Source organism: Halichoeres trimaculatus, unplaced genomic scaffold, assembly GCF_033239565.1.
Source record: "Halichoeres trimaculatus isolate MK-OKI-2021-1 unplaced genomic scaffold, fHalTri1.1 fHalTri1_scaffold_8, whole genome shotgun sequence".
NCBI classification, from domain to species: Eukaryota; Metazoa; Chordata; class Actinopteri; order Labriformes; family Labridae; genus Halichoeres; species Halichoeres trimaculatus.
In genome coordinates this window covers 24,271,514-24,293,092 of record NW_027437186.1, presented here as the reverse complement: position 1 = coordinate 24,293,092, position 21,579 = coordinate 24,271,514, and the positions used below count along the sequence as shown (strand labels likewise).

At 40.4% G+C, this 21,579-nt stretch overlaps 1 protein-coding gene across 2 annotated transcripts in view; it reads left to right on the top strand.

Annotated features, from left to right (window-relative positions):
- The window catches only part of adam12b (ADAM metallopeptidase domain 12b), a 92,723-nt gene that overhangs the window by 34,628 nt on the left and 36,516 nt on the right, over positions 1-21,579 (top strand). For both annotated transcript variants that reach the window (XM_074676027.1, XM_074676026.1), the window contains exons 4-10: positions 10,283-10,361; positions 13,232-13,308; positions 13,988-14,177; positions 15,252-15,317; positions 16,068-16,139; positions 16,580-16,749; positions 17,669-17,753. In XM_074676027.1, coding sequence (XP_074532128.1) covers positions 10,283-10,361; positions 13,232-13,308; positions 13,988-14,177; positions 15,252-15,317; positions 16,068-16,139; positions 16,580-16,749; positions 17,669-17,753 — 739 coding nt within the window. The remainder of the gene's footprint in view (positions 1-10,282; positions 10,362-13,231; positions 13,309-13,987; positions 14,178-15,251; positions 15,318-16,067; positions 16,140-16,579; positions 16,750-17,668; positions 17,754-21,579) is intronic.

Here is a 21,579-nt window from a genome sequence, read left to right as displayed (position 1 = left end):
GGTAATGGAGTGGAGAATAACAGATTGCGTGCTATTATCTTATTGGAGAATCAGAGCAGCATCCATGAAGGTGTAAAGAGTGAGCTTAATGACGTGGGGTGTTTCTTAAGAGGCCAGGAAGAAAGCTTCATGGAGTCTGTGACTGGAGAGCTGATGGTCTGAGATGTGTGCAGTCAGTGGAGTGATTACGTGCTATATCAAAGCAGTCATCACATGCAAGCGCTGCTTTCAGCTTGAAGTCTATCTCTGTGGCAACTTTGAGGTTTTGGATCCACACCGGTGTGATGGCATAAATTGATTTGTGTCGAAATGCACTACTGATTTGATGGACTTTGCAAAAAAAAAAATGAAAGAGGAAAGAAAAATATAAGAAACAACCGTCTTGAACATTTTTCTGACTCAGCTCTTAATTGCACATTTCCCCTGGGGACTTAAAAAAATATGGCTGAACAATGAGGCTGCCCAGGGGAGGCGCCATAGATTAATTGGACCGATAGGAACCCTTTGACATTAACATTTATGCCATTTGTTTACTCTTTTTCAATGAATAATAATGGGCCACCTCCCTTGAAGATCCCAAGTCACTCATTAGTTCCGGTGTGCAGCTTGTTGTGGATGGGAATATTTAAGCAGCAGAAGCACAAAAACAGTTCATCTCAGTACACGACTCGCATACAGAAAGTGCTCCTGAGGTTGTGTTGAATTCTCCTCTCTTATAAACTTTTAATGAAGATTTGCACAGCCAAGTTGTCCAAATATAAGCTTCAGTGTGCAGGAAATCATTAACAGCCTTTTGTTGGCTGTTGGCACAAATGAAAATAATCAAATTTGAAAGCAATGAAGTGTGTTGATTTTCACAATCTCTGTGTCGAGAGCTGCTGCTGGTGCTTTTCTTTGACTTTTGTTGTCTTTGTAGAATTTCTTTGAATAAAAGCAAACGTAAAGCAAAAAAAAAGCAGTCCAAAACATTCTACTACTACAAAATAAGTGCAATAAACTAGGAGGTAATGCTAGACCCACACCAGGACCTGGTCCAAATACCTAGATGCGTGTTCAGTCTGCAAGTATCAGGACCACAAGACAGCTGGAGTCGCCTGAAGATGACCATAATGATGAGCCTCTTCTTATTTACTTTGGGTTTTAAAAACTTAAACCAGATGTTTTAATGTGGCTTTCAGAGTCCGACTTCGATTCTGGTCTGTGAAAATACGACCACCTGGATCTGAGACACAAATGGGATGCAACAGTTGGCTGCAGCATGCATTCCATGTTCAAGTATGTTAGCATAATCTCAACACAGAGCTAATAGGTTGTCCAGCCGTTACATTAACCTGCTGACAATGATATTAAAGCAGAAAGTGTGTAGTAATCATATTTATCAGAGCATTTGTCTCCCTTGTCAGTTGGAATACGGTATTACATTTTTGACTATTGTTTTCTGAATCAAAGGTAATATTCCTGGGATAGTGGTTGCAATCTTTAAAACCCGCTGGCTAAAACAAGAATGTGCCTTTGTCATCTTTTTTTTTTTTTAATCGATATTGAACACTTTGATATAAATCTATTGATTTTCTTTTTCTTTACCATTAAACCAGCTACTTTCTCCTCCTGCCAGGACTGCCGAGTGAACTCATAACCCTCTGGCTAGAAAGGGTAGATTTGGTCTCTTCCTGGTAAGCAGTAGTAAAAATATAAACTTATTAATTAAATAAAAAAATTAAAGAGCAATATTGCTTTGAAATTGAAACTGTTTGCATCAGTTACCACAATAAACTGATCAAGCATGTAATCACTGCTCTGTCATTTTGAGCATGTTTTATTCCAACAGCCTACCATATAAAAAGTTTATGGTTCAGTGCTTGTTAGTGTTAATGATGTTGCCTGCGGGCATTTTGAGCTCCTACAATCATCATTCAGTACCCAGAGGTATCCTGTGCTGCTTCATTAGTTCTACAGAAATATTTCAAACATTGCCTTGTCACATAGTTGACATTCAGGGTCTTGTGCTTGGCTGTAGAAGTATTAATTTCAACAAAAATCTTTCTCTAGTAATTCTGTGAAGTATGCACAATTTGGACAAGTTAAGCTTGTGTTATAACAGGCTGATACATGTGCAGGGTTCTCTCTAACTTTCTGGTTTACCAAACTATTCCCTTTAAAAAGTGCAGAGAAAAAAATGATTTCATACCCTTTATACAGTTATAAGTGAAACTGTGTTGTAGTGTGGGAATCATGTTAAGGTGTTAAATATTCTGGACATGTAGGCCAGCAGCTATGAAGCACTCCATTCATCAGCAGCTCTCTGATGTTGGCTGTGTTAGTTGCTGCCTTGACTGTAACTGAAGAAAATATTGACACTGATAAATCTCTAGCTGAAGAAAAAAAAGGTTCACACTGCCTTGGCATAAGTTTCAATTAGAAGTATAAAGAAACTTAAGGGAGTGGCTCCACTGTGTATTTATCTTGCACCTGCAGCTTTGTATTTTCACCCAAATTCTGTAGGACTTTTAAGGACTCTGAGGTAATAAAAAGTATTTGGTAGTAAAAGAAAAAAATTCTATAAGCATAAAAGATAAGGTTACTATCCCTGTGCCATAAAATGAGAGTGAAATCCATTGGGAGAGGGCAAATCCGGAGGAAAGACATTGACTTCAGTGATCTGTAAACTCAAGGCTTTGGCTCGGTAGTCTGACAGCTGGTGCACAATCCTTCTCTTTTGATTATATATATTAATTTTTTTGCTCTCTATCTGAAACAGTCATTTTACTAATCACTTCCAATTGTTACTGGAAAGAAGTAAAGAGAAAGTAATGCTTTGAATTTGCGTTCTGCTTATTAATCCTCTGATGTTGAAATATGTTTCTCTTTCAAACAACAGTGATGTATGTTTGAAACCTTTCAGGAAAGCCATGATGCACCCTTATTTTGCTAGGCGCTACCCAAGTAGCTGCCTGTTGCAGCAGCTCTCTCGTCTTTGTCTGTTTCTTGTAATTTTTTTCGTCTCTTTTTCGTAATCTTTGTATTTGGAGTGGATCATCACTTTGTATGGTTCATTGTCGGTCACAGACACCAAACTTTTTGTGGCTTCGGCGATATTTTTGACTACTTTTCTCCTGTGTTTGTCTGGAGATCCTACATGTAACCATGGCTGCATTGTTTACATGCGAACTCAGCTGTTAGCAGCCTGTAGCATGCCAATGCTAACTAGTGTAGGGCTTGATGATTTCCCTCGAGCTGAGGAGGAGGAGGTGAGGATGACGTGCCGGTTCTCGGGTGTGAGCTGGGAGATGACAACGTGGACCTGTCCTTCCATCCATCGTTGTTGGGAACGTGGGATCCAGCTCCGGGGGATGGACATGCTAGCCGTGCTAACCCAGCGGCATCGTGCTGTTCACTGACGTGGCTGACGGAGCTGACATCGGACGCCGGCGACACATCGGAGGAGCTTCGGCTGCTGTGAGCAGACAGGATCCAGGAGACAGAGACTGAACAGACTTCTGGGGAGGCTCAGTCCTGGACCCTGTGGAGGTGGAGACTGGCTGGGCTGGAGAGTGGTGGACGAGTGGTGGACGGGAAGTCGTCATCTAATTTCTTATGGACCTTTTTGCACTTTCTATACTCTTTCTTACTTTTGTTTTCTTAAATGCTGCGGTGACTCCTGAATTTCCCCTCAGGGATAAATAAAGTATTTTCTATTCTATTCTATTCTATTCTATTTGATAGCTTATCATTATAAAGGACAATGTAAAGTGAACACAGGGGTCATACAATAAGAGTCTTAACAGGGTGGGTTGGACCTAGACAAAAGTCTTGTCTTACCCTGAAGGGTTTGCATAACAACCTGTTTACGATATATGATTCTACTTTTCACCTGGCTACTTTAATCAAAGTTTAAATTAATCGATGATATTATTGATCAAATGATGATGCATTTATACAGATTAACTGAATTTTATCTGCTTTTTGAAATACGAGTGAACTTGAATTTAAACCTAAGATTCATGTTTGAGTTATAACATTAGCTGCTGCTACGTCTGATTTTACCAGTCATGTTTTGTACCCTGGGTGTCTTTGCTGCTGCTCTTCCTTCCTTGGCATTTCATGTATGCTCATTAAAGCGTGGGTAGGTTTGCACTCCCAGCCTCAGGTATGACATCCCACATAGGCACATGGAAGGGAAGGGAACTCCCAGAACAGAGCAAAACCATCAAACATAACTTGCATATGGTGTGTGTAATCAAGTTGTCCCAGACTACGTTTATGCTGTTGGCAATTAATTAGAGTTGTTTTGGGGTTTTGACCAATCAGAATATTACAGCAAGGTAATGCGCAGCAAGAAAGAGGCCTTTACTTGGTATTAAAGTGTTGACAGGATGTCTCCTCTCATAGGTATGTTGTCTGCAAAGGAGAGTGATCAAGACATCACTGTTACCTTTCATAATTTTCCATATCCCTCTCTGTGGACACCCATAGATGAACTTCTGTGGGTTTGTGTTGCATCAAACAGTCTTAAAAGGCATTATATGATCAGTAATGTTCCAACAAGATAACATTTTTTGAATATATCATCAGGCAGCTGTTTTCCCTTGAATTGTCTCTGATTCTTTTCATTTTCAAGTGTGTCTGACAGCATCATCTAACTGTATCACTGTACCGTGATTCATCACTCACTGCTGCTTTCTAGTGCTGAGAGGCTTGTTTCTCTCTCTGCAGTTTGTGTAACTGATGTGATGACTTCATCCGCCTCGGGCACCACATCACACACAGTACTTTGAAGCCTGGGGTTAGGGACACAGACAGAGATTGTTGTTTGGATGAGTTTACCCTCTTGGTGATTGAGAAACAAAAAGGCAGATTTTATTTGGTTCTGATGCGAAATGTCAACTATAAAGAGAAATGTAAACTCCTACTTGTTGGTGTAGCTTTTAGGTTTTGTGCCTGACAAGTCATTGACTGAGTCACTGGTACATATGTATCTGCAGGGCCTTTCTGGGTCTTTAATCTCTAAAAAAAAAAAACTTGTAGGAATGACTATTTTTTGTCTTACTGTCTCTCTTTGATGAGTAGAGTCGTCATCCAGACCTGATGTGAACTCACTGCAGAACGATTTAAAGTGAACAGGATGCTTTGTGAATTGTTTCTATTTAAAGAGAGATCTTGACTCATTAAGGAACTACCTTTGCTTTGGTCAGTCAATATTTAAATAGGATTTGCCTGCTTGTTTGATATTGGTCTTCTGCCTGCTGGAGCGTTACGGTTTTATCAGCTCTCTCATTAATGTAACTGTTTTAGACAAGCGAGTAACAGGACTCTGACGATGAAGTAAGTCACTTGGTTAGCTGGCTGCTCTGATACAAACCAAAGACTTAAGATGAATAACAAAAACTAGCCTTCCTCGAAAATAAAGCCAGGGATATGCTAACAAAATAATTTACTGGACTGGATAAAAAACAGCTTTGTTTGATTGTCTAAACCCTACATCAGTTAAGTGGTTGTCACCAAGAGAGCCAAAAACTGCATGAGTGATGTTGTACAGAACTGAGGGAAAGTACTCTTATTCTGCATATCAAGGGATTTTTCTGTTTGTCTCCCTCTTCCCCTCCTCATCACCCCCTCTCTTCCTCTGGTTTCCTCTGGCTTTGTTCACTCTAGTGCACCAGCTACAGCCAAGCCTAAGCTGAAGGGACATTGAGCTGTATGTAAATCAATTTGGAACGCGTCCGTATGTGGAAATAGAATTAGACTTGTCAACCACACCTCTTTAGTCCCTTCTCCCTTCTATATCTTCCTCTCCTTCTGTGGTAGTCGGCTCTTTCTTGAGTTTGGCGTACAGGACCGTGAGTCGCAGCTATAGGAAGGCTTAGGGTTAGGCTTGTGGGGTAGAGGGGATTAAAAGAAATCACTGAAGTTAGCAGTCTTCAAAGGAAGTGGAGAGACTGCAAGAAGAGCCGTATTTCTCCCAAATGGTTTCATGCTTGAGGGCCTTTGAGTAATGGTGGATTATTACATGAAGCACGAAGTCACATATATGTAAATGAGCCTCCATGCTTTACAGAACACTGTACCCCGTGGATGCATAAAAAAATGATGCTATGAAAAAAGCAGTGATTTGTGTAAACAGCATGAGGCACATCTGCTTTTGGCTTCATTGATTATACTGTGGTAGTGAGTCTGTGTCTGCAAGGTTTGATTTGTACTTTTTACATAAATCTCATCTTAACATGTTTGGTTCAACAGCAGCTCTATCTGCCATGAAGAGGTTTCCTATGGTCCACTATAATGAGTTTTTCTGCTGTGTCCTTGTCTGTATGGCCCCTACATTGTGCTCCATATCTCTTGCAGCTATTCATTGATTATAGGGTGGGGTAAACTGTACAGTATGTTCTCTATCCACTTATGTCAAGATATGGAAAGGGAACAAGAACATGTGCTCAGACGAGAGGTTTTAAGTTTGACCAAGTTCCACTTGAAGTGGAAAAAAATGTGCTTAATTATGTTCAAACAATGAAGGAAAGTGTGGGAAGCCCTTCATCTGGCAATCAATAATTCAGGCTGTTAATTAATTTTCAAAGAATTTTAATTTATTCTGAAGAACGGTTCATAAGTTGCTGAAGAAAAGAAGTTGAGATTATTTTTTCAAGACAAATAACAGCACTGCCTGCCTCCCAAAGGTGCTATTAAAGAGGCTCTTATTCATCACAATTAACCTGGGTGACCATTAGTGAATCTTTAATTAGTTGTTAGGCTGTGTTTAATGAATCGAAACACACACTAGAGAGCACCGAATCGAGAGCTGGGCGATTAATTGAATTTCAGTTTCAATCACATTTTGGGGTTCCTTGTTTGAAAAAGTTGCAGATGTTGCAAATTGTGTTAAGTGGCTTCCGTGTGGTGTGCGATGGCAGAACAAAGCATCATACAGCAACAAGAGGAGAGAGGAGAGCTGTGTGCAGCTGTAGGGTAGAGGATTAGGAGGAGAAGGTGTGTGTTAGTAAGGCAGAGGGACAGAGTGAGCACCACGAGAAAGAGGCGAAGGGGCACCAACAGACTGTTTACTGCAAAACTAATGAGTGAGTGACATCAATGTTTGAGAGATAAAAGATTCTTTGGGTTATGCAGATGTTGTCAAATTGATGACTAATAATAAATCATTGTGATCCTAATATCAATCAAAGTAATCATGATAGTTTGAGCAGCTCTAACTGAAGCAATTGCAGTCAGAGAAAGTTTTTACAAAATCTTGAACAAAGAACATGTGAAGTACTTAAGCCGATCAGTCTCTGATGTCAAGTTAAAACAAAGACAGCTCACATTGTGTGTCTAAACACAAGCTGTTGCTTATTCTACGATCACAGCTACAAAGTAACTTGGCAGTTTGAGGCTGAGACCAACATCTTCCTCATGTGGAGTGACAGGAAAGTAATTTTACACATCCATCACAAGCTCTGCTTACCTGTTTCTTTCATAAGTTTTATCACCTGTCGTTTCCAAAATACCTGAGGAGAATCCAAAACAGCATTTTGAGAATTCCCTCTGGTTTGGTGGTGGGACGGGAGGACATTAAAACCAGTTCTAAAACAAATGTTGCCGTGATTCTGCCTAAATTGCATTTGATTGGTGCCATGTTCCTCTTTGGTAGTAAAAAAAAAAAGAGGTATAATCACGACACAGTTTTTCTGGTATTCAGAAAGAAACTTCTCTGTGAAAACAAGATTTTTTGGGTGAAGCAAGGATAACAACCTCGATGGGTGCTGAATGAAAGTCTGAATTTTAATCTGTTTCCGAATGTTCTCTGGATTAACCAAAATCATAGTTTTTAAAGCTTGTTGTCACCCTGACAGCTCAGACTTATAACTGGCAGTAAAAAGCCAGAGGGAGAAGCATAAAAAGCAGCATGTGATCAGCAAGATACACAGTCCCACACCAGAGCCTGAAGTCAACCAGCAAAGGGCGGAGGAAACCCTCTCCAAACACACTGTAAACATTCACAGCCCTCATAAACTCTGTGTAATCTTGCCAAAAAGTTGATTACAGGCGGAGTCCATCGTGTAAAACCCCCAGCTTTAATACAGTGTGTGTCATGGTACCAGGGGCCAAGCTGGTCCTCCTACACATGCCCTCAAAGTGCAGCACGAGAGCATTTGCTCGGAATTACTGCTCACATGACACAAATCCCATCTTTACTGCAAAGGCATCAGAAATAAAGCATTTTTATTTGCCCTCCTTTCATAAAAAAAACTCAGAGTAACTGTGATATTGGGAAGTTTATCAATGTCCGTTTTTAATCAGTGTTTTTCCAAAGTATAAAGATTCATATTTCAGGGTTTGTTTTTTCCCAAGCTTCTGCTACCCTCTGATGTGTCATCCATCTTTAATGAGACATACCAGGCTCTTTAAAGTGATTACTTGCTGCTGGCTTATCAGATTTGGTTTAGAGCTTGCTAATGGCATGATAAGGCACATTACAGTGATAATAAGTATTTAATGAAGTTAAAGCGATCAGGCTGCAGTCATGGAGGATTGATCCCTTTTAAATAGGTCAAAAAGATTGATCTTTAAACATGCTGATAGGATGTTAAAAAAAGCCCTGAAGTATGGAAAAAACTAAACTATTGGCTTGATCCATGCCTATTTTATCCTGGATTTTGGTCTTTGCAAGCTGTGTGGGAGGAATCCTACAATCATGGTTTTTAGAAACAAAACCAAGTTGTGTCCTTTCTTTCAAACCTTTTCTTTAGTAGTTGTTTTTTATAGAAATTATGTGTTTTGTCCACTCATTAAGAGTGACTTTTATCTTATTTATTCACCTTTGGCTCATGGCACTGTGAGTTTTTGATGCTTAGTGCATATTCACCTGAATACTAAAAATATTGGCTCTAGATAACTAAGACTAAGCTTTTGATATCTGGACATCTCCTTCATCGGGGCTGCTATCTTGGACCACCATATTTCTACCATTGCACATGGTACAAGAAGATAATGGTTGCTGAGTGATAAAGAATTTGTTTTGAGAAAAGTTTTTAATGGATATAAACAGGACAAACAGACAATCAAGCTTCTTGTCCCTTAAGGCCACCTTTGCCATTGGGATTTTACCTGCAAGAGGCCTGAGCAAGGGAGCTTTTCACTCTTGCAGCTAATTGCTAGATATCCTTAAATCCTCCTGTTTCTGCTCCCTGTATCTTTAAAATTGAGAGTCTTTACAGCCTCTGTGAAATTTATTTTTTGCTTGGTACAAAACAAACTGAAAATAATACTAATGACCATTTATGACCTACCAAAGCAAATGAAACCATCAACATGCAGAACGATCATCTCTGGGTGGTTAATTTTAATGTCTGCTACCTCTGATGGGGGGTAGGTGTCAGTTGAAGTGAATACTGGACCATGTCAGCCTTTCGGTCATATTTCACCGCAAAGAATGACATTGATTGATCTGTTTGTATTCACAATTAAGGAGGATGAGGTTTTTGTTAACAATATGACTTATATATGTGCAGAACACACATTGTACAGGTAAAGATTCCACTTTGTCCATGTTTTGTCAGAATTGACACAAACCAAAAGCTCATTACAGGAGCTTTAAACCAGACGAAGTTGTAGAAAAATGGTCACCTTCTCTGATCATTTCCATGGCTGTTACATCATAAGTTTCTGGTCCTCTCTCTGTTCTCTTTTGCACACACACACACACACACACATACAAACAGACCTTAGATCATTCTGTCTGATGTCAGTGTGATTATGCAGCTGTATAAGATGGGTGTTCCTGCTGCTCCTTTGCTCAGGGTGGAGCTGTGTCCATGGGCTCATAGCTTTGGGAGAAAAAGGCACACAAGCTGTGACTTAGATTAAAGTACACACACACACACACACACACACACACACACACACACACACACACACACACACACACACACACACACACACACACACACACACACACACACACACACACACACACACACACACAAATGTACAGAAAAAGACATGCACTATATAATTACCTCAACAGGGAGTCTACTCAGTCATGCAGGATGCCAGGGGATCCAAGGACATGTGCAGACCACGGAATATATTTACAGAAAATCAAGTCTCTTTTAAGCATTTTATCCATATTAATCCCCAAGTCTTGACTGAATCCAAAGAAAAAGTCAAACAAGGGTATCAGAAGTCACAAAAAAAAAGAGTTTTTCAAACCTTTCAGATTCAAGATGTTGAGAAAACACTTCTGAGTTCGATGTGTGACGTGTCTCCTCTTCTGTTTTTCTTCTCTTTGTAGGGGTCTTTTTGCAAGCCATTACACAGAGACGCATTACCGGGAGGATGGGAGTGCAGTCACCGGTACTCACAAAATGATGGTATGGTGGCATTCAAATGCTTTTGACATTTATGAAGGGGGTTGATGTGCAGTGGCGCTCCTCTGTCCCACTGTAAAAAATGACCCTTAAGAAGTGTTTACCAAAGTCTTTTTTTAACCTCAGAGTGTTGCAGTTTGAAAAATACTTTATTTTACACATTAGCGTAAAATACACTTATGGATTGAAGACGAGCACTTTCCTGAGGTTTTCCATGTATTTTTTCCCATAATTAGAATACGGGCTTATGTGTTGTTGAAAGCATCTGCCAACGTCTGAACAGGACACTGTCCTGTGGCCTACTTGTTGATAAGCTCTGTTTTATGCTGGATGTTTATCAGCCAGAACTGCCATCAGGGTTTTATTCTTCAATCCCCCATCAGCCGCTGAGCTATTCCAGACTATTTATTTCTTCATGTATGCCAGCTTCCTACAGCAAAGCCGCTGCTTCTCTTCTAGAAATACAGACAAAATATATGTTTATTAGAACTTTGAGTACCTTACAGGACCGCTTGCTGCAGCACTAGACTTGCTGAAATCAGTGCAGGAGGTTAATCCAGGTGGAATTCATTTTTCTCTCCATGATGTCGGTATTTTTACCTCAAGTGAGGTCATGTACTTGTTTCCCTGCATGATAACAGGGTGGCATTTTCGGCAGCTATTGTTAGAGTTACAAAAACTCTGACATTGAAAACAGATTCCTATCTTTCTTAAATACTCAACAGTGTCTCGCTCCATCGCAGCCACACACCGCTTTTTAATAGAACGGCAGTGAGGACAGTTTGACAGGTTGCTTACAGCTCAGAGGGGAAATGTTTGGTAATTCTGCGATGACTGACAAGTCTATTTACCATGGAGTTATGCAAACAGTTTTTTCACCTCTCTTTCACACACCTTTTAATTGTGAGGGGGAGGAAGTTACAAGCATTGCATCAGGCTGTCAGGTAAATGGAACGTATTGTTTTAGATAAGCCGCACACAGCAGCATGCTCTCAGTGCCTGCCATCACTGGAGTCAGAAATCAGCCATGTGTTAATCAGAAAGAAGACGAGGAGCGTAAATAAACTCTGTCATCCTCAGAGTCATCTGATAAGACAACAAGGTGGAAAAATATTATAACTTTGCTGCTGCTGCTCCAGCTAACAAGTCTTCCCAGGGGATGTTCTGAATCAACTCATTTCCTGTTTCTTTAAAGGGGCTGTGAGAAGTTGTGAACTTGAAAAAGTCTTCTTTCTAGATATATGCCTGATTGTAATCCAAACTTTGAAATGACATTATCACCGCCAATAAAGGTTATTTTAAAATCCTACTTCTTAGCTTTCCAGTCGGGTCAAACAGGATCAGATTGATTTACTGCACGTTTAAGTCTCTATGACAACATCATGCTGGCTGACGAAGTTTAGTAGTGAAAAGTGATGTCTGTGTTTCTCTCTGCTGAAAACAATTTTTCAATCAATTTTGTAGTGATGGTGGACACAGGAGCCTAACTGTCAGACAGTAAAAGAAGAAAGCTAAACGGGAGAGTGATACAGCCTGAGCTAAAGGCCAAAAGAGCTTAGCTGTTGGTGATAACGTTCATTCCAACCCATATGAAGCAGTTTTACTGCTGTGGTCTGTTCAAACCTGAGAGTCTATCAATAAAATGAAGAGTGAGGTTACGTTAGCTCTGCTTGGTAGATGACTGGCAGAACATAACCGGGATTCTCTAACATTACACATTACCTCACAACATGGGTCTGTCTGTAGCGCTACATGTGGATGGCTACTAAACTACTGCTCAAACTGACAAAGTTTGCTTGACACTGGCCTCATTAAAATCATGTTTTTACAACAGTGTGTGTGAGACTCTGGGCCAGAGGGTGACGAGGCAGTACAATTAAAACAGATCCTCCTCATAGCATCTTCAAATGGAAATGTGAATTCTGAAGAATCGATTAGACTTTTTTTCTTATCTAATAAAGACAAAAATGACCCAAAATAACTCAAGAACAGGTGAAAAGGTAATGTATACTGTTACTGTTTTTTTACGAAGTTTCATGTTTGAATTTTCCACTCTCACAGTGACTTTTTAGGAAATACAGCAAAAAAAAAAACTAGATACCAAGGGTCAGAAGACTACGTGTACCACCTCTGCTCTGCTTCTCTGTAGCTTCAGGAGGCTCTAAAAAAAGATCTCATGACTTAATATTTCACTTTCTCTAAAATCATGGACCCACTGAGGATAACTGAGGGAGACAATCATTATCACTGCCCGATGTTTTCTAGTATGAAAGGTGAAGTAATTTAGGTCAGGCAATAGCCCCAGTGCAGAGACTTTGTCGCTGCTCAATTTTTAGACATAATTTAATGAAAATCATCCCCATCCAGCTCAGTCCCCAAAACTGTTCTTATTAAACCCTCCAAAATGTCTTATTTTTTTAGAAGTGTTACTCCATAGTTCCTATGTCTTCCTGCTGTTCAGTATTTGAGGTGAAGACTAGTCTGCTTAGTGACAGTAAATTCAAACAGAGCTTTTGGATAGTTAGTGGAGCTTTGTGTTCCCTCGAAAGCAGTCCTTGAACCGAGAAAAAAAGGTCTTATTGTGTTTTGCAGCCTTAAATGTTGTCTTTTCTTTCCACTGAAACTCTCTGGTAGAAAGATAAAGGAAAAACAATTACTCTATTACTGTCAGCTTCGATCTGTCAGTGTCCCTGCTTCTCTTTTCAGCACTGTAGGTTTCATAAAGGCTGGTTTGTACTCAGAGAGAGATGAAAGAAAAAAAACACTGTATCTGTTCCTTTTCTGCTCTTTTGATATAAGAGCAGTGACAGTTTTTTTCATCTACAGCATGTAAAGAATTCTCAAAATGACTGAACTTTTGCTCTTTTTTTCAGAATAACTGCTACTACCACGGCAAAGTGCAGGATCATCCAAACTCTGATGTCTCCCTCAGCACCTGCTCAGACCTTCGGTACGCACATACTACCACCCTTAAGTATTCCATCAGCATCCCAGCACTGCCCTTTAAGTGCTATTTGCCACTGCAATGTTTATATTTACCTATAGTCACCCTGCAGAGCAGCCCATCGCTCCTGAGCGGCTGTCAGTAAGTCAGTGTGTGACCTGCAGGAAGAGGAGAAAATGTCATGCCTCATTGTCTTTGTCCTCAGAGGCGTTCAGTAAATATCTGCAGTCTTTTTCGGAGTAATTGGCTTTTAGTTGTTGGTAATGATATTTTTAGAGGGAAAATGTTTAATTGGGCATGACAGGTTATGAATCAAAGCAATAAAAGCTTTTTTTTTTACCATACACTCTGTTTCTTTCTGGGTTAAATAGTATCCACCTGTAGCAGGAGGTGAGATTATTTTGATGAAAAAGTACATAGTATTACAAATTAGTAAAAAAAAGAAAAGTAAGGTTATTTGTGAATTTGAACATACTTGCATGAAGCCATAAGAAGTTTCATTCTGACAAATCTGGTGTGAAAAGGCTGGGTATGGCTGCAATCAAAGAAGACAAGTAGAAAAAAAGGGTCTTCCTCCTCTCTCACATATTCCATTAGAGAGAGTCACATTCGATCAAGTTCTGCGTTCGAGAGATTGGTTACGCTTTGAGGCTTTGTTTTCAGATTTGTGCTTTTGTCTCTGCAGAGGCTTCATCGCTCTCAAGAACAGAACATTCATCATTGAGCCTGTGTCTGGCGATGACAACTGTTCTCACTTCATCTACCGAGGGGAAGAACTCAGTCTGACCCCAGGAGCCTGCGGACACGGCTTCAATATGTCCTCTGTTGCCCCTGAAAACCACATCAAAAACCCATTCCAGTCCTTCCACACAAGGGTTAGTTTGTCTCTTTTTTTATCACAAAGCTTGTGTTAGAGTCAGTGGACATCGGAGCTCAAAGCTAAATAAAAGTATGTTTGTCTCACTCTTATTACAAATATGACTAACAAACACTTGATGGAGGATAAATGGGTATTTGACAGAGATCAGCAGATTGGCTAGCTGACCGATCTGGATAACTTCCAGCAGGGTGCTGCCTTGAGCTTGACACATTTTATCTGTTTGAGCCCAAAGTCGAAGGCCCATGCAGGGTTGGCCAATCGTATATACGGAGCAGGTGCAGCATCCATCTGCCGCTTTTCCCAAGCATTAAAAACTCTGTATGAGTCAGGAAGTTACAATACCAACATACAGTACCTAATGACCCCTGAGTAATACTTTGGCTCTGCATTTTTAGGAGGTCATTAGTTCTGCCTTAACAGTCAGGACATTGGGGCAAAGGTAAATGAATGAGTTGTGTCCTGTGCTTTACTCAGCTCTGAAATGCTGATAGTGAAACACCAGAGCACTCAAAGTGTTTCAAAGTTACAGCTTTAACTTAAAGAAATTATATAAGATCCTGCAAACCTGCTTTTCATCCCAGGCAAGGTGAGATTACTCCTACCTTTTAATACCTGTACACAAAATAGAAAGCTGGAACTGTCAGTTTTGAAGTTAACTTAGGAAAGTGGAAGAATTAGGTAGAAACAGCTTTTTAGCATACAGGATTTACCATGTTAAACATTTGGCAGAACTTGCAAATCACAAGTTATGTAAGTGTGAATGTGGATGGTGATGAGAATTAAAATCCTAACTGGTGAGTGCAATCCCTGTGAAACTGGTGCCTTATCCTATTACACTTGTCAAGAGACCTGAAAGGTGGACTGAATGTGTTTTCAGGTTTATCAGAGAGCTCTAAAGGAGACCCATTCGAATTAATACAACCCTGTGTTTCTGATATTTCCATCCATCCATATATTATCTTCGCTGTTTTTCTCCCTACCGGTACATGGTTGTCCCTGCATAAATCATACACATCCTGATAAACATCAGCTGATTAAATCTAATGTGCAACATCTGTTTTTTCTTCAGCATAAAAGGCATGCCCAGAAGACAACTAAGTACGTCGAGCTTATCATTGTTGCAGACAACAGAGAGGTAATGCTCCTTTCCGGCTCCCTTCTACAAACGCCCTGTTTAATAAAATGAAAACCACACTCTGAAAACACAGCAGCCCTTCATGACAAAGCAGAGTAAGCTGTAGTAGCAGTTGAGCATGTCCCACTGGAGCTGCAGAATTAGGTCAGTGTGCAACAAGCAGTGTGGTCTTGAGGGCAGAGGCTCAGTTTTGACGGGAAGTGCTGAACGATTCCCCAGCGGACCAGACAGGAAACAGGAAAAAGCCGTGTGGATACAGAAGAGTCTCCTGTAAGCACTGACGAGCTCATTGTGGGGTTTTCCTCCTGGCAGCCTTCGTCTGATACCACCGACTTGAATGGAAGAAAGGGAAATGGTGGGAAAGAGTAGAAGAAGAAGTCCAATATGTGGTCAGGCTCCAGCGCAAATACAGGTGGATTCTCAGTGTGGTGGAAAAAGAGGGTCTGACATGGCTGTGGATTGGAACCAAAGCATTACATACTGTCAGATCTGCCAATGTAGGCTCTTCCTGCAGCCGTGCCATTTGTCTCTGTAACACTAGGAGATTTTTCTACATCCAGATGGTCACAGCTTGACAAGCTGCCTAACACACAGTAAAACGTATTGCCTTTCTGGATCTTCTGTGTTATTTCATGCTTTTTAGCTCTGAAAACGGCTGTAACTACAGTATCATTTGTGTCCGCATGCAACAGAGCCACCTGTCATTGTTTTCTTATCACAGCCACTGATAACATGTCATTTTCCTTTCAGTTTCAGAAGCAGGGCAGGGATGTGGAGAAGGTGAAGCAGAGACTGGCAGAGATAGCCAATTATGTGGACAAGGTAAAACATCCTCTCCCTTCTGCACAGAAGGGATAAATCACTTTTTTAAAATAGAAGTACAGCTGGCAGCGGAGATTAATGGGATGAGCGTGTGATATATTAATGTCTGACTAAAACAGCTGCTTTTGGTCCGTCTAAAACCTCTGCCAGGGCTGAGGATCTATTACTAGCAGATATATAGGCGGATGGATTTGTGCAGAGCAACATGGATAGAGACAAAGCACAATGTGCTCTGGACATGTGAAAAACATGATTCTGATGTACACAGGAAGGGATTTAGGGCTGCTTTGGTGAAGCAAAATGCAACTCTGTGAATTAAGTTAACAAAGGCAAAATGTTCAAGTGTTGCCTCATGCATCTGTTTGATCATTCTTGTAATCTAAGCTCCTAAATCCTTTTTATCTCCTTTACTCTCTGCTTATACACAAACTCCTCTGTAGTTCTACAGAGCTCTGGACATTCGGGTGGCCCTGGTAGGTCTGGAGGTGTGGAGCGACTCTGATAAATGTCCCATCACACAGGATCCCTTCACCACCCTGCATGAGTTCTTGGACTGGAGGAAAGTCAAGCTGCTGCCCCAGAGACCTCACGATAACGCTCAGCTCATAAGGTGGAAATCTGAAACTGGAGGGACCAGACTTGTTAGATACATTGAAGTCAATCCTGAATGCAAAATAAAACCAGTCTATACGTTTTCAGTGAAATCAACAAATTCTTATATCAAATTAAATCAATTTAAACTTAATGTATAGAGCACTTTCCATACATTACAAAACGTAGCACAAAGTACTTTACATGTTTAAAAGCAGCGCCCATCTACACTATCTCCCACCCCCAACCCAGCACATACACACACGCACACTCACACACATGCACATACATATGCACACTTAAAGATAACGTGGTTTAGTACCATGTGTACAGAGGAGCCAGGTCAGAAAACACACTCACAGGAGGCCATCTGTACTGGGTGCCGCTCATGGCCCAATGCCAGGACACCTCCACTGGGGCACCCACCTTGCTGCAGGCCAGCAATGACACACCTGTTTTACTACATTTAAGTTTAAAGTTAAGCTCAAATTTGCTTTATTTGGTGTGTGACTTGGTTGACAGACAGCTAAAAGCTCACCTCAGCTAAAAGCACCAATATGACAACCACTGACCATCTCAGAGGTCACACCGTAGTGTTCACATTTAAAGTGTCAGTGCCACAGAGGCAATGTCAGGTGGTCAATGACCACCATCAATCTCCAGTACATTCAGAAATCAACAGGTGTTGTCACAAAGACTAGTGATTTAAAGCCAGATGATATGTATGACTAAAAATTAGTTTTACAAGTGCAGTCATTTATTTTGATGTGGTAAGAAATAAATCTAAATCTTATCATTGTTTATGCAACATGCTGCTATAATATATCCTCACTGTCAAAGTTAAGAACAAGTGTTAATCTTCTCTTTAGCTCTGCAGCACACTTCCCCTCCTGTAACAAACTCTCCCCTCCTTCCCTTTTGTCCTCTATCCTCTGCAGTGGGGTCTACTTCCAGGGCACCACCATTGGCATGGCTCCAATCATGAGCATGTGCACAGTGGAGCAGTCAGGAGGCATTGTCATGGTAAGCATAAAAACCTGCTGCTCCACCCTTCTTTTTCCTCTTATTCCTCTTTTGTGCAGTTTGATTGTATCAGTGTGGATATTGTTCTGTCGGGCTAACTCAATCCAGATGTGATTTACACAGTAAAGGTGTTTGCTGTTTGCTGGGAGGGCATTTATAGACAAGTCTGGCAGGAAGTCATGCTTTTAAACATAATGATATATGTGCTGGCACTCCCTCAGCGTTTATGTCTTTATTATAACCGCTAACAAGCATGTGCACAAAGAAATATGTAAAGATATACATACATACACAAGGTGGGGACTGCAGATACACACACACTCTTGCAGTTTTAATGTCAGACTTTCAGATGACATCACTTACAGTTTCGAAGGGGTAAAAGGTAATTCAAAGGCCACATTTACAGAAAATACAGTTCACCATTTTACAACTTGATCAATTGTTTGTGCCAATTTAATCAAAATACCTCAAACCCTGCATTAACCCTGGTTCAATAAATTATTACACACAGTAAATTAGCTGCCTGCAGGGCTTCTCCGCCTGCTTGACACTCGTGCCAAATCGCTAAGTGGTTATCAACCTAGTGCCATTACGCCCTGGCCCAGATGTGCATCCCCATTAACAGATATGTTTTCTGCTGGTAGAGGCTGCACTGAGGCTTCACCAGATGTTTGTCTTCCCCATTATTTACAGATAGCAGATGGTTTGGACTGGAATTAAAGGGCTGTGTTACCAGTACGAGGGCAGCCATATGACATGAACCATTTCTCAAAGCAGGCACTTCCATATGTGTTGATCAGGCTTGAATCCTTTATGTGGTTCATGTATTTTTTGCTGTATAGTTATTGTATAAGTCTTTCTTCGCATGAAGCTTTAAATGTGAACGGTTTGGTTTAAACTCTTACAGAACATCTTTTTTGAGGTATTCTTTTGTGGGAGTTATTTCCTCCCATGGCTGGCAATGATATCAGAAGGACTATCCAAGCTTTTCTTGCAACCAACATATCAACTTCTCACCATCACAGCGGTGGCTCATAGCTTCTTCAAAGTAATGACTGTGGCTTCTAACAGTTTCATCCATTTCTGCTGACTCTGATATTACGCTTTGTTGTGTGGAAGCACTCAACCAAAAACTGTACACACACACACCAACACACACACACACACACACACACACACACACACACACACACACACACACACACACACACACACACACACACACACACACACACACACACACACACACACACTCAGTGACACTCTGATAAACATGACAAAAGAAGAGGGGTATTTTCCCATCTTTCTTGTTAAAAGGCAGGGTGCAGCTCCCCCAGATGCTGCTCTGTAATCAGAGCAGAAAATAACTTGGCTTGCTCTCAACTTTGACTTATGCCCCCCTCCTCCCCAACACAGACTCACAGACACAGAGTCAAAGGAAGCATGTGATTTTCTCATGAATACGGCAAAGCATTTAAAGACCACAGCATGATAAACAGTAGCTACGTGGGCGACCTCTTTCTCTGGAGTTTCCAATTCAAATTCAAGATGCTTTATCCTGGAGTTAACAAAAAAAAAGACTTACATACACTTTACACTTGTGGCTGTTTTTTTAAGATTTCATTAGCATGGCATAAGATTCTCTTTGCTGCATGGAGGTGAATATTTATGTTTAACATTTAGATTTATATGTGTTGGCTCCTCTAACGTGGTGATTTTCAGAAACAAATCAGCAGATAAGTCAACATGCAATGCCTTCAGTGTGACAATAACACTAACACTATGAGCTGAGAAAAAAACAGCTGTAGCCAGAGAAACAGTTCTCGATTTTAGAAGATGTATTTTGTGACCTTTCTGGGCAACAGTTGAGGAAAACAATACAGCAGTGTCAGGGAAACATAAAGCTTGTAAATGCTGTGATCACAATCTGTGTGTCTGATATCAACATGATGTTGAAAAAAAGCCTTTCACTGATTTGAATGGGATGAAGAATTGGACTGCTTCTCAGCTGGGACCAGGGCAGATCATTTCTCCTCCAATATCATTACAAAACCTCCTAATCAAGCAGTCCAGGATTAAACTTGATAACTCTGTACTTTTTTTTATAATTTTATTTTTGCCATCAGGCTTCAGCGTACTGGAGCTGGATCAGTACTGATTAAAGTCCCGATACCAATACTAATACCTTGGCTTTGTTATCCGCTGATACAGATACTGATCTAAGCTGATACCAGTGTTGATTTAGCATTCTTTATTCCTATATATAATTTCTATATATAATATATGAGGATCAGACTGAGAATTTTCTTAGTTGCTTAGCTTTCTTAGTTGTTTTTTTTTACTAACTTTGTAAACCAAATGAAATAAAAATGATTATTTATTAGTAGTAATTATGAATAAATCAATTATTATTTTATTGGGTTATAAATGTGTACATTGGTGACCCAGTACTCAGCAGTGGATAAGTGAGGAATTAAATTTGCACATGTTGTACATCAGTGTTGATGGTGAAACATGCGTGAAGTACCACCAAACTGCTGAGCAGCTGTAATATCTCTGTCCATGCTGTTTTAGTTTTGCCTAGCACAAATGCACCAACCTCTGGTGTTAATGACCTAATACATTCACATGGTTGTTGTTTACAAAAAAGGTCAGTCCTATGGATTGTTCTTTAGTCACTGCTATCCCATCTAAATTTAAGAGTCTGTATCAGATCAGTACTCGATACCAGGTTTGGATTGATTCATCCCTAGCTACAAATTGACAAAGTTGGTAGTCATTTATGCTGACATTTGAATTGCAACCACCCAGTCTAAAAGTGTAAAAACACACAGAAAACACTCATTGATTAAACACTGATCATGGGATATGGTTGCTGGTTAATAATGCTTAATCTCTGAGCTCCAGCTTTCTGTCATACTAGTGATTTAAAGACCTTACGCCTGTACTGGTCATGCATTGATCTGTTCTGTCAGTTTTATGCCAGATTAACGAGACACAGCCCTTTTACAACTTTACCTCCAATTACCTGTTTAATCAACTAAGCCCACACACTCATTTGTTTTTTCCCTGAGCTAACTGTTTCTCCCAGTCCCTGCTCCTTTTTGTTCAGTGAAAAAGTTCCTTGCATCATTGTCATATACCTGAAAAATGACACTAATATTAATCTCCTCACCCAAAACTCTGTCAGAAAGCTGGTTAAGAATAGTTCTTGAGTGCTGCTATAGGGTAAGAAGCACATGTCCTATGCACAGAGGCTATAGCCCTTGTCTCACTTGTCACTGGTTCAACGTCTTGCTACAACCCTTTGCTGCATATCTCCCTGTTCTCTACATTATCCCTCTCTCCTCAGCTGTCCTGTCTAATGAAGGCAAAGAAGCCTCAAAATAACTTCAAGAAAGATTATTCTTAAGATGTCTTTTAATTTACTTTTGTTGATAAAACAGATTTCTTATATTATTGCCAGGCTCAAAAAGAAATCCAGCTGAAAATAATCATATGTTCTCATGATTTGGCTGGAAGTGGACAGAGATTTGTCATTCTGTCAGTCACCTTCCAAACTGGCCCCGTCTCTGTCTGCTTCCTCACCAGTCGTCCTCTTAAACTGTCTATCTACAAAACTCAGAGAAACCAAATCTTCCAGCTCTCCCTCGTCATTCTCCATCTCTGTCTGCCTCGTGGAGGGCAGGTGTCTTGCTTATCAATTCAGTAGCAAGTCATACAGCACCAGGTTTATGGAGCTTTACTGCAGTAGCTGTTTCCCCAAGCAGCAGGTATGATTGGGTCTGCAGGGGTAATAGAATAGCAGATGAATTCAGGCCTCCAT